At 40.8% G+C, this 14,351-nt stretch overlaps 1 protein-coding gene across 11 annotated transcripts in view; it reads left to right on the top strand.

The window, feature by feature from the left end:
- agrn (agrin) overlaps positions 1–14,351 on the top strand; it is a 212,269-nt gene that overhangs the window by 76,402 nt on the left and 121,516 nt on the right. For 8 of the 11 annotated variants that reach the window (XM_057319904.1, XM_057319910.1, XM_057319903.1 and 5 more), the window contains one exon: positions 10,010–10,048. In XM_057319904.1, coding sequence (XP_057175887.1) covers positions 10,010–10,048 — 39 coding nt within the window. Of the gene's footprint in view, positions 1–2,885; positions 4,791–10,009; positions 10,049–14,351 lie in introns of those variants that run through there. The other 3 variants (XM_057319911.1, XM_057319909.1, XM_057319908.1) reach the window with 2 other exon arrangements.

The raw sequence follows: 14,351 nt of genomic DNA, 5'->3' as shown, positions 1-14,351 counted from the left end.
GGTCATGAGTTACTCGCTCTCGACTTGTTCCAAAACCTGTTTAAAATTCCTTTTTTATTTGAACACAGAGAAAGATATTTGGATGAATGCTTGTAACCAAACAGTTCTTGGCCACCATTGACTACTATAGTAGGAAAAATTACAATGGTATTCAAAAGTGCCCCAGAACTGTTTGCTGTCCTACATCCTTCAAAATATCTTATTTTGTGTTACAGAACCAAAAAAATTATAAAGCAATTTTTCCTACTATAGTAGTCAATGGTAGCCAAGAACTCTTCTTTCAAATATCTTTCTCTGTGTTCATCAGAACAAGGAAATTTATACAGATTTGGAACAATTCGAAGGTGAGTAAATTATGACAGAATTTTTATTTTTGGGTGAACTATTCCTTTAAATATTGTTCTTTTTTTATTGCAAAATAAAGAAAATGAATCACCCAGATTTGATTCACCCTGTCTATGCCACATTTAAATCATACTCGTACATCCGTTTCCTCACCAGACTGGTTTGGATGTGGATCAGCGACGTGCAGAACAGACAGTCTGAATCTGCCAAATTGACAATGATTTGATTTGAACATCTGAACCCAAGGGGCTGTTTGAAATGACAACAGCCATATGAAACCACAGTCTTCAAACTCGAGCTGTTCACACGAAAAACTATTGGATTGATAAATTCCTAGTTTAAAATTAGAACCGGAATCTCGCCATATGGTGTTTGGTGTTCCGGGTATGTAAAGAACGCCTGTAGATTTTGCGCAAACTTCTTAATTCTTCTGATAGCTCACACCTGGATGCACTGTAGACAGGCGGAGAGCATCAGCAGACAGCAGGCCAGCCGGGCAGATGTGTTCTCACGTTAAATTACGCTGATGTTATTTCCCATGTGTAATGTCTCTTCTCATTGACACTCAGAAAAATCCCAGCTTTCTCATTGCTTCTCCGCAAGGTGGTGTGGTGTTGTTTTCTATTCTTGCAGGCTGTATGACACAACAGTGAAGATAGGAACTCCCAGCTCTTTTGTTTATTCTCACTCACAGGTTTTTCCATCTTCATCCTCTTAATCTCTTGCAGTGTGGAATAATGAGTTGAGAAGTTAGGAGAATCTGCCCATAGTCGAATTTATTTGATGATAATCTGATGAAATGACAAAACATGTAATGAAGGGAATATTTTAGGGATACTTACATGTGGGAAAAAGGAAACATCTTAACATCAGGTCTACACCGAACGCTGTGCGATGATGCGATGCGGCAAAAGACAATAAAACGCATTGGAACCCATTATAATTTTACATTTTGTCCATACTTGACCGGTGTAGACACGATGTAAGTATGTTTTTCATGTTTTTCAGTTTCTGTGTAATAAAACAGTATACCACGCAGCTCCATCCCACACTGTCACATCAACCCTGAAAACACCACGCGTGCATCATGCCAAGAACACGGCAAGAGAAACAAGCAGCAGCAGATTAAAAGCCTCGCGGCTCTTCGCCACACGAGAGCGGGAAGTGCAGAGAGTTTGTGGTTGTTTCTTAATGGAAGTTGCCAGCTGGGAGAGCACACTGAGAGAGATGTTAACCTTCTGAGATAGCATACGCATTAAAGATGCATTACCGAGTGCTTTGAAGTCAAATTAGCTCTTATTTGAGGCATGACAGAGGGTGTGTCGAAGCCTCCAGATGTGGCGCCCCCTTCTGTTTCTATTCCTTCATTAGTTGATGGGGTTATTTCAGCACTCTTGAATGTCACTTGATGACCGCTTGTCTCTGCTAAATGTATTTCTTGGTTTGCGTGTCAGCCTGTAGGGAGATTAATGGCCCTGGTGGAGCCTGGGCATTATTCGGGGGCCCAGCACCACAGCTGGTGAGTGAACCCAGGGCCCCGTGCTAAAGGCCTGGCTGACCTCTGTGCTCTCTGGTTGGTACATTATATGCATGATTCCTCAGGGCCCATAAAGTCAATGAAAAGGCAGTGTCTGAAAAGATAAACGGCCCTCGATGCGTAACAGATCGTAACCTTGTGAAACTGTGTGTGTGTGTGTGTGTGTGTGTGTGTGTGTGTGTGTGTGTGTGTGTGTATGACAGGATATCCAGAGAGATGTGGGTTAAGACACAGAGCATATACATAATTGATAGTATGTACTGGTTTCTTTGTAAAGATCTATTGTGTATACGCCAGTCAGTATTGAAGGGGGGGGGTGTATAAAAGCAGCATTAGCTCTCTGTGCTGTTGACCTCATTATGTGATTTAGAACATAAAATAAACATTTGTAGATGGGAAACCTACTAAAATAATGCTATGGATTAAAAACACATTTCCCACTGATCTCTTGCCAGTTTGTTCTCCTGAATATTCATATTCGCTCATCCTTGCTTTTATTTTTCACGGTGTGACAGATGAATAAAAACATGGCACGGAGTCACGAGAAGATGAATCACTAAATATATTTTAAATTTGGAGACGTTTTGCCTGTCTGTTGATTTTCATTGCGTGCTTTTTTCCCGTTCTACATTTGCATTGTAAATTGACTGTTTTCTTTAATCGCTCATAAAAATTCACCAAAACCCCAAATAAATAAATAACAAAGTACAATTCATCTTTTTCAGATTTTGTTCCTCTTTTATTCTTTTCTGGTTACAATTTAGCACAATTGTAGTAGATTGTTGGTTACACTGTCCTCAGAAGGCTTGACATGTTTTTGGTCCAATTGCCCTTTTGTGTCTCCGCTGTCATTCCGGCTTCCCCCCTTTCAAGCACTCCCAAGTATTCCCAAAAGCTTTAATTTTCCCCCTCCCTCCCTCGCCGCCTCCCCCTCCAACCCCTCCCTACCCTTTGTTAGAGACAGCCCCTCGTCCACACCCCCTCTCACTATCTTCCCCTTCATTCGAGGCAGAGAGAGGGAGACACAAGCGTCCGTGCCGTGAGGATGTAGGAAACGCTCTCCGTTTATTATTTAACGTAACAGAGAGGTGGACCAAGTGTCATTAGCCAGTTTGCGTTGTCTTTTTCTGCTTTTCTTTCTCACTCTCCACTCATTTCCGAGAGCCGCTCCCTGGTCACTGCTATCTCTCTTTCTCTCTCTCACCGGCTGAGAAGCGCTGGCTGAACGCAGGCTCGCGCTGACAGAGTACCTGCTGCCCGGGGGATTTCTGACATGAATAGCGCCGATCAGTGTGTACGTTTTGGCTGGCACTGAACACTTCCTCTGAGGATCAGCTGGAGCCAGTCTGAGTCCAGGACACGAGGAGAGACACCAGGAGAAGAGCGGAGGAACGGAATGGATGCTTGACAAAGTGCAACGGAGAGGGAGAGAGCTCTGGATAGCATCTGACTGCAAATGAATCAAAATGAAACCGGTACTTTTTCAGAGAGCCAAGCAATTTAACTAAGTGCACTGAGCTGTTTTTTCAGTTGGCTACTAAAAGGACGAGGAAATACTAGACTGTCTAAACCAGTTTGTTTTGCGCGTTCACTCACAATCTCAGCTGTTCTCCGTATCTCGTTTCCGGATGCCCGAACAGAGGAACGCGCCTTCCCGACATATGTTCTAAGGGATGGGACTACTCACTCGACACCTATAACTTTCCACAGCGTGTATCGTCCGTAACGCCTTCCACTGATAAAAAAATTGTGGCTCGTTACCAGAAAGGAGTTGTGTTTTGAAGGGAGCACGTGGAGGGGGTTGCTCTCTTGGGCATATGCTCAAACTGATCCAAGACAGCTGCAGACTCTCGGTGGGCTAATTATTCATTCATTCAGGAGGTCCAGCCAGGGTCAGGGGTTAGAAAAGTTTCAAATCTCAACTTTACGACTGAAGACGAGCCGTAGTGTTGCAGTTCTGCCGTGGCTGTGTGTGTGGTACAATTTGTATGTTTTGTGTGTGTGTGTTTGGAGATGAAAGGTTAATGACTCTAATTGCAGCCTGTGAGCAACAAAGCGTTTCCCTGGGCAGACTGCTAGCATGATGCCCAGCCACACCCGTAGTCGAACCTGACACATGCCACCAGGAGACCAGCCTGGCATCATCTCGTGGATGGCGCGCACAGACAGGTGGCAGCGCATCTGAAGGCACGGAGGGGGAGTCAGTGTGCCGTAATAATTAGAAGGACGATTCAAGAGCCAGTTCATTACTAATTCACAAAGTTCTGCGTTTTGTGTGGATTTAAAGTACAAAGTGCAGCGGAATTGTTATTCATTTGTGTGTGTTGCCAATCCAGGCCGGAGTCCAGCAGAGCTTTTTTTTAAAAACACTCAAGCGAACTCACGCGCTAACCTTTCACGACCATCCACCCCTGTGTTTTGGAAAGTAATGGAGGGTTTGCGGAAAGGTTGTGGACATTAGGGATGGGAGACGCACCCTCCCGTGGTGGATGTAATTTGGGAACAAAATGCGTTGCTTGGAGACCGGTGAAAGCATTTGCCTACATTTTTCTGAAAGGAACTGCTATAAATCTGTCGAAAAGCGCCACTGGAGTTTAAGCTAACATTTCAAAAGCGTTTCCGGATTTCTTTGGTCTTCACCTCCCTTCTTCTCAGAGTCTGTTCGGAACAACTGCCGACTTGGCGTACTTCAGGGAAAACGCGGAGTGGAGTATGACCAGTTGTCAGTACCCCACGCCGCCCCCGGAGCGGGACCGCATGTACCAGCACAAAGTATCGCTGGTCGTGCGGTACTTCATGATACCTTGCAACATCTGTCTGATACTGCTGGCCACTTCAACGCTCGGCTTTGCTGTCCTTCTCTTCCTCAATAACTGTAGGTCACAGTTAATGAAACATGACATGCAGTGTATGTATACATATATGTCTATGTCTATGTGTTTGTGTTTATTTACATATGCACATGTGTAGTTAAATATTCCCTGTAGACTTTTTGATGTTTTTTTATAGGTCAGACCCTGTAGAAAAGTTCAGCAGTGCTCTCATATGCATGGATATTTTATGTACAGCGGCCCCAAATAAGTATTTGGATTAAAAATGTTTGAATGTCATCATTGCCTTAGATCTGCATCTGCAAACAAATGATGCTAAACCTTTATCAAAATTAAACATAATAACTTGACAAGTTCCACTAATATTTGAAAAACAAAAAGTCGTAAACATTTGTCGTAAAATTATGATTTTTATTAATATTATTTTAATATATTATATATTAAATGTAATTTATATTTTTTGATTACTGCCCTTTGGTTAGATATTTTAATAACATTCATACAGTTTTAAGTGTGGCTTAAAGGCACAGTGCAAATTTTTTTGCCATCTTTTACACACCCTTATCTGATCCAAACCTCTATATTGTTTTTCTGTGGAGCATAAAAAATCTTGACATTTCAGATGATGTCATATAAGTAAATAATAAATATATAAATAATATTTTGAGACATTTCCATATATCTTCTTTGAGTTCCACATACTGTAGGCATGACATGAGGGTTAGTAAATGATGACAGAATTTTCATTCTGTGTAAAATATCTCAAATGCTTTTTTGGGGGCCACTGTAGTAGCCTGGAGTTTTTTCCCAGCGTTGGTCATGGAGGTAGAGAGAGACATTTTGACGGATGGATGGTTCAATAAGGATCGATGGCAATCAAAAACTAATCCCTAATGCGCAGGCTTCGATCCCCTGCCTGACAGTGAAATGATTAAGGATGACACAGATAAACTGTTCTCATCGTATAAAGTGCTTTGGCCATCGTGTGTAAAAAAACACGGGCCGGTGGCATTCTGTCATCCCTGAAGTAGTGGTATTTAGACTGCACACTGGGATGAAGGGGGCAGATTAAATGCCTTTAGGTGTGAAAGCTTGGCATTAGCGTCAGTGCTTACAGTATCTACTTGAGTGAATCTGCAAACGCTTTGGTGTCTTACGGTGCCCCGCCAGCCCGTGCGTTGCCAGATAGATTTGCCACTATGTGTACAAAGTGGAGATTGAAGAGGAAATGTGTGAGCTCCAGACCGTGTCCCAATGCGCTTTGATGACACAGAGCAGCAGGTAACGCTCTTTCCCTTCTTTAGATGTATTACCATTTTCATCCTTTTTATCTTCTTTTTACCACAGTTAGATCAATGGTTTACTTCCCCTGTAAATTCCAATTTAATCTATTCTTTTCAACACTATGGGCCCTATTTTCACCATCTAAGCGCATGGTTTAAAGCGCACGACGCAGGTGCACTCAGGGCGTGTCCGAATCCACTTTTGCTAATTTACCGACAGAAAAACGGTCGGTGCGCCCGGGCGCATGGTCTTAACGGGTTGTCCCGATTCTCTTAATGAGTAATGGGTGTTTTTTTGGGCGTAACGTGCAGTAAACCAATCAGAGTCTCATCTCTCATTCCCTTTAAGAGCCAGTTGCGCTCGCGCCATAGCGGATTCGCTAATTACACGGCGGAATTTGCAAGAGCAAAGACTGGGCGCTTCTCTAGAGAGGAAATGCATCTGCTCGTGCGTGAGGTTAAAGCGCGCGAGCAGAACATCTACATGACAAGCCGGATTTTTATCTTTATGTACACAATAATACTCTTTTACATTGTAATCCATACATTTTTTTATATTTAGCATGTTTGTGTGCTGCTGCACTTCTCTCTGAGTAATAAGTAAAGTGAAAGGGCGTTATGTGAATCCGCCCAGAGGCGCACTTTCTACTAATGCGCTCTTTTTTTGAACAAAAAAATATTGCGCCATTGACTTTAGACTTTAGACCAGGTTTGAGTTGGTCTATGGCGCAGTCTATTTTCAGTTCCTCAAAATAGCAACGCGCCAACAATGCGCCTGAGCACACCTCTTTTTTAGACCAACACGCCCATGGGCACACAAATGAGCGCAAATGCATTTGCTATTTAAACAACGCGGTGCAGGACGGGAAAATGAGAACTGCGTCGGGCGAAAACGAGCAAAAACACTTGTGCTGCGCGTTGTGCCGGGTGTACAATAGGGCCCTAAGTGTTTAAAGTAATAGTTCATCCAAAAAGAAAAAATTCTCAAATAATTTATGATAAAGTTTTTGTAATGATCTTATATGGTACTTAAACACGCTGTGTTAAGCACATTGCTGCTGAGTACATAAAAAAATTAGTATGGCATGGATGTAACTTCCTCCTGTGCAAAACCAGCTATATCTGTTTAGATATGTCTCATGAAAATGCCCTGGAAATAAGAAAACAAAATGAGCGTATGAGAATAACAGAGAGCATTCAGCCCTGTGCACACTCTGTAAAGCCATTACCAACCTCATTTCTCATAATCCTACCTGTGCCCTCCCTTAAAGGGACCCGCCGTGCTTCTACATTAGATCTTTATCAAAAGACCTAAAAGGGCCCTTCGTGAAATTCTGAAAATGTGCCCTCTCCATCCCTCAATAAATGAGACCGAACGTGAGGTTCATTTATAAGTCAGCCTTGTCGCAAAATCGATTTAATCCAGACAGATTCCATTAGATTTAAATATAAACACAGTTAGGGCTCTCCATCCCCATATCTCAAAGTAGAGTAAAAACAGGGAGGAATGAAAGAAGTACCATTAACGTGGAGAGGTGCATCGTAGTGTTTGAAAGCGTATGTAGTGGGTTACAGACCAAAGGTTAGTCATTATTGTTTTCATTTAGCTGAGATACAGAAGAGAGACCACACCAAGGTAGAGCCACTCAGGTCTATGGCCATTCAACTGCCATGATTCACATTCATACACATCAGCATTCAAATGCAAAACACAAAAAAGTATAAAAAAATATTTGTTTATATTTATTGATATATCCATCTGGATGTCATCTGAGAAATATGATTTTGAAATTTGATTTTATTATGAGAAGAAACAAAATACAGTACATGAAAGTAGCAAAGCGTAGCGATTGATCACCACTTAATTGTACAGCTGGGTGGTCATGTTAGTGGTCAAACTAAAATACTTGATCTGGTATTCATGAGTCATGACAAAATATTTTGTGGGGAATTTAGAAAAATAAGAAAACAAACGTGCTTGAGGTGAACCCATCTTGAATTTCTCAGCTTTTACAGTACATGTGAAACTGTCTCTGTATGACCTGTGCATCACTCCGTTGTGTCCACTGGGCATTTCAGAAAGTTGAGCTGTGTTTGCGGAAACCCCAGTGTTCTGCATTACAGTGTGAGCAGTATGTGTTTTGTCTTTCTATGATACACATCTGTGCGTGTGTGTTATCCGCCTCAGCTATGGTGATGTTTCCCTGAGGATGAAACACTGTAACTGTCATAATTGACTCTCAGACCAGTTCAACAGACACTCCATTATTCAAGGAGAGAAGCACAGCAAGCCGTTCCCCATCTATTCCCAGCTCATTTCTCTCCCCTTTTCCGCTCTGTTTTTCTGCCTCTCTCCCATAGCTCTCCCTCTCTCTGCGCTCCCTGCTCTCCAATCTTCCTCGCGCTCTGTTGTTGACAAGCAATTTGAAGTGATCCTAAAATTAAACTCTATCCTGGCAGTTGGGGGTGCTGGTGAAGAGATTTCCAGCTCCGGCCTTGCGAGTGTGTGTGTGTCTTTGTGTTGTTGGTGAGTGCAACCGCCGGCTGGCTGGGCAATTGATGTGATAGTTTTGTGGCATCGGTTATTCCCACCCGCGGAAGCAGGGTGTTGTGGCTGCGCTTTAGCTAGATGGCTTCAGCCGCGTGTTGTTGAAACGCCGGTTCTGTCAAGAGTAATAAGGTAGCATGAGTTCAGTGTTTTCGAAATGACTTCGGCTCGTAGGAAAGTTGAAATGCGTGGGGTCGCTCCAACTTTCCTGACAAGTCTTGCTTTCAGTCAGATCTGATTTTAATGAGTTTCTGCCTGGCACTGTTGCCTAATTTACACTATTGGTTTATTTGTATTATTGGTTATAATTATAGTAATAGTAGTTCAAACAAAAATCCCACTCCCCTCATTAATGTTATTCAATGATCCCTGGTCCACTGTCTGAGATTTTAATATATAATTCTGTTACTATATAATTAGATTTAAAGATGTATTTTGGGTTGAATGTGACTTAAAGTCTGTCAGCAGAATTGGTGATGTGCTGTTAATTACCACAGAATGTTTTTTCATAGTTTTTTATTATGCATTTTAATACATGCCACAGAATATTATTTACCCCATTTCTATGTATTACTGTATAAAAAAGTTTACATTAACGAGCAGTGGCAACTGAAAAACACTAACAAAAAATGTAACCTTTTACATGAAATATTTATTACAACGTTATCCAAATGAGTTGAAAATGTGTTTGTAACTTTACCATTCGATAAGCAATTCTTATCACTGTTCTGTCATCATTTACTCACCCTGTTGTCATTTTAAACTCGCGTGGTTTTCTTCTGCAAAACACAAAAGAAGATATTTTGAAGAATGTTGGTGGTTTTCTGTTACCAACATTTTTCAAAATATCATCTTTTTTGTTCTGCTTTAGAAAGAAAGTCATACAGGTTTGAAATGACAAGAGGGCATGTAAATAATGACAGAATTCTTTATTTACCATATATGATGTGTTATAAGCCTTAGGTTTGATTTCAAATTTTTTTTTACATTTACTCAAACTCTGTATCTCCTGTAAGCAGCGCAAAGACAATCGGTTTGATCCCTTTGAAACATACACTGATAAAACATTTATAGATTGAATGCACTTTAGATAAAAGCGTCTGCCAGAATGCATAAACGTAATGTACTGGATACTGTATGTAAAGCGCCACTATCATCCTATAGACTCCCACTGCAAGTGCATAACTGCAAACGTAGGTGTATTCTTCTGTATTTTCTGCGTGTAATTGACAGCACATCATCTCACAGATGGTGTCGATAGAGCTCAAGTTGTATTTAACCCTGATGTTCCTTTAATCTTACATTCTATCTGATCCGTCTTCTCCATTCTGTTTGAGTTAGAACATCTCTGAAATAAAGTCATCTAGTCACTGTCCACCCACTCATTCAAAACGACTGCATGACCACCTGGAACATCCTGAAGTCTTCTTTTAACTAATGTGCCTCTCTCTCTTTTTCTTTGCAGATAAACCGGCTCATTTCTCCGAAACTGTGCCTCCTGATGGTAAGTCCCCATGAGAATTCTCCTGACCACAGCGTTTTCAACCTGCCCAGATAATGATCTTAGCTCAGACCTGTCTGCTGTTTGAAGTGGGCGTTGTATCCCACCGCCAGCTTGTGTGTAGCCTGTTAACATGGGCAGAGAGAAGCAGGGAGGAGCATCAGCTTTGATGTAGAAATCTCTTGACAACTTGATTTATCTAGATAGGATTTCTCTGCTGAGAGGGTGGCAGGCTTCTTGGGCATGTGGCAAAAAGTTTACTGAGCGCAGGAAAGAGAAATCACAAGTGAGATCTTGTTTGTTTCTCCCAGACGCCTGAGATTATGAAGACAATTTGGGGTTATTTTTCACATTTGTTGCCAGCGGAAAACGTAAAAAAATTTCCAAGTATGCAATCAAACTTTAGAGATTTGAAGATGACCTCATAATTATTCCAAGCACAAGTTGTCTAAAAATTTAAGATTTTTTAAATATGAAAACATATCTGAGAGCTTCATTATGTCTCCGGAGATATGAAGGAGAAACCACTCAGCAGTAAAACTTTCTTCTGGGCATTTTTGCCTGAAGCTGATTAACTGTCTGCTTTTGCCAAGTTTATGAATATAAATCTCCGCATTAAATGAGGAATTGTTTTTGTTGTTGTCACCATGCTCGAAGAGTCATTAATTATACAGGAACAATTTATTGGCAAATGGCAGATTTCTGCACAGATTAATTGGAAGAAACATCTGGTTTCCACACTTTGTTAATGAATATTTATATGCTGCGACGTGAAATGGGGTTTAGAGGTTACTCCTGAGCTGCTGGCAGTGTAGATGCTTCTCTTTATGAGCTCCATTATGGACACCGTCGTAAATACTTGAACGAAATAGCTTTTGTGTGGGAGTAGTGCTTATTGATGCACCAAAATTACACGTCGTATAATTAACTCTTCTGCGTGTGTGCTCACGCAAACATTGTGATAGTTTCATCATGGCCGCGTCACAGAACCACACAGCAAAATTCAGAATAAAGTCCAAAAATGCAACCAACAAATAGCAATAATGCTGTGAGATCAGTGGCGTCATTTCGGCAAACGGCTCTGCAGGGGCTGAGCTGCATTTGCGCAGTAATTGCACAATCACCTGCTCTGTAGGATTTCCTGCTTTTGAGGTGTTTGTGTTGAAAATCCATCCATTTACAACAGCTCAGAGATGAATTTCGCTCCCCTGCAGCTACAAGACAATAGTTATTATCTCCTTGAAACTGTGTCCATGTGGCAGCGCTGGGCAATTACAGCTGATTGATGTTTTGATTAACCTTACTCCTCGCCAACACCTCGGATCGGAAACTCCTAAAATTGTACTTAAAATTTATACGTCTGACTCGGAGTGAAATTGAAGCAGTATACTCTTCTGACGCATTTTTAATAGAAGCTTAATGACATCAGAGATCGCTTTGAAAACCAGGACCAGATGACGAGAGCTTCAAAAGAATTGCGAGGCTCTGAGTGAAGTTACTAAACTCATTCCTCCCTTGATGCTTTCTGAACAGTAGGCTATTGATCACACACTTTTCAATATATGGAAGTTTCTTTTTTCTCGCCTGTTTGTTTCTGCTCGAGCCGACCGGTTAAAGCCACAGGCAGTTCTTAATTACATTTCCAATTGTTCTGTGCATTCTCAGATGGAGGGTTCTTTATGTAGCAGATTCTAAAAACGCGCAGAAAAACTCTCAGCTCTTAGCTATCTCGTCCTCTGCCCTGCGGCCACTGTCTTCTGAGGCTGTTTTGCATCAAGGGAGATCCATTGGCCAATTAAACTTAGTCCTGGCTCAATCCTCAATCCTTCATTGTCATATTAATTTGTTACTAGGTTGAGATGCACTTATATGAAAGCCTGTACATTAGGATAATGAGCACGAGTGGAAAAACACTCCTGTGAACATGTCCCCTGTTTCAAGGGCATAATGACACTCCCAGACCAAATTATCTACTGATATTTAATTAAACCAAATTGCATTAAAGACATGCAGTGCTATTCAATTGTATTACATGAACAATAGGAAATGAAAGTGTTTCTCTTTCAAATAACCGAAGGTAATTTAGGGCTCAACAATAGGGATTTTTATCTAGCTGGCTAACATAGATGAGAAATCAATGAAAGACTTTTGATAGTCTTATTATTTAACTAAAAAAATTGCTGTGATTACAGTTACATTGTAGATTTTGTTATAGATTTGTCTTTATTAAAAAAATAGAATATTAAATGGATGTAATATAAAATAAAATATATATATTTTAAAAAATCATTATTTACTTACCCTCTTGTCGTGGGTTCCGCTGTTGTACCAACATTCTTCAAAATATCTTTTGTTTTCTGGGGAAGAGAGTAAGTCATACAGGTTTGAAATGACAAGAGCGTGAGTAAATGATGACAGAATTTTTATTTTCGGGTGAACTATCTTTTTAACTTCTGGCCTAATCGGGCAAGCAGAAAAAAAATCATTACTGTTGAGCTCTTGTAATGAACTGAAGACCTTCACCTGCCATGTGTGTCTGCAATTACCAAGTAAATCCTGCCCAGTAAAAGATGTTTAATCACCAGCTGATCCCTGACAAAAGAACCTTTAATTAACGTCATTTTAACACTGGAAGACTGAGAGCGTTTGTTCGCTGTCATTAAGCTGCTGTCCATCAGAGTTTCAGTCGCTCAAGTCACTGTACAAGCAACACGAGCAACATTGCCAGATTCTCTGAGTTTTAGTTTTAGTTGCCTACATAAGGGTCACTTGTGCAAAAAATTGGCAGAGCTTTGTCACGTTAATTATCTCTGTAGCGTTGTAGAAAGTTGGCTTGTGAAAACGTCTTGCATTTAGTAAAACAAATGCGTGTTTGTTTTTTATCTTCTCGCTTTTGAAGTTTTCAGTTCAAAGCTGCCAAGCGATAATCTAGAGAGAGTATTTCTGTGCTTGGATGCTCTTGGTTTCTGCTGAACGTTGTCACATGTTGTCACGTCTTAAAGGAATAGTTTCCCCATGATTTCAAATCTTTTATCATTTACTTGGTATGTTAAAGTATCTTTGTGTCAATTATGTCATTACAAAGCTGTATGACTTTCTTTCTTCTGCAGAACACAAAAAATATATATTCTTAAGATATGAGAACGTTGGTTACCAAACAACTGGCCACCATTGACTTCCATTGTATGGATGCAAAACCTTATTATTTATATATATGTTTCTTAAAATATCTACTTTTGTGTTCCACATAGTCATATACAGGTTTTCTACCACAAGAGGTTTCATAAACAATGACAAAATGTTAATTTTTAGGTGAACTAATCTGTGAAATGCATTCATGTAAAAGCAGCTTCACAGTCCAATTTTTAAATGCATTTTTATGTCCTGTTTGGCAGTCATTGTCACTATAAGCTCTTCTTATTTGGATAAAAGAACCATCAACCCCCCCCCAAAAAAAAGAAATCTCAAAGCTTTCTTGAGAAGACCAGGATCAGATGTTTGACTGGTTTGAGAGTTAGGCATGTTTGAGTGATTGAGGAAAGATGTCGCCTGTAGCAGTAGGTCACCTAGCATTCTCACTATTGGGTTTAATTTGGGTCATGTTGGAAATGAGATACGGTAAGATAAGGACAGGGTAACTCGGTCCCTTCATGGGCTTCTCACTGTAGCTTACACATCTGTGTGTGTGCGGTAATGAATACACTACTCTGAATACAGAATTGCATTTGGCATTCGTCACAGTGAGTTTCCCCCCTGAGGGCCGAGCTTTACCTGCAGAACATAATAGCAGATCGAAATGAGTAGGTGGTTGGATGACGGACTGAAATGTTTATGTGGAACCAAACTGTGGACATAATACCTCACTTTGTCGAGAATCTGGCAATTTTCTGCTTTGAGAAGCTCTAACAGCTAGACATAAAAGGCAGGACTTATGCCATTTATTTAGCCATAGCTGTGTGTTCTTGTCAGCAGAATTAATTATTACCAGTCTCTCATCCTAATTAAATCTTTTCATGTCACGGTTTTCACACAAAAGCGCCAGAGAAATCATGTTCATCTCATTTTTGGGCTGGCAAGGACAGGGCGTATCAAGACATCAAGTATGTGCCATAAATTCATCTGGGGATTTACTGTCATACAGTGAGAGAATGCGATTCACCTCAAAGTTTCTGAAGTTGACATTATGACGCAGAGCTTTGTTGCCCTCTCTGCTGTCGGTACGTAAACACAGCCGCTGGATATTCTTGAGATCGCTTGTCTTTGTTGTTCTGTAGAATCAGCGTTTGCTTGCATAAGCAACAAACCG

The sequence above is a fragment of the Triplophysa rosa genome, linkage group LG21 (genome assembly GCF_024868665.1).
Source record: "Triplophysa rosa linkage group LG21, Trosa_1v2, whole genome shotgun sequence".
NCBI classification, from domain to species: domain Eukaryota; kingdom Metazoa; phylum Chordata; class Actinopteri; order Cypriniformes; family Nemacheilidae; genus Triplophysa; species Triplophysa rosa.
Note: the sequence above shows the minus strand (reverse complement) of the source record. Positions and strands in the feature narration are given on the sequence as shown.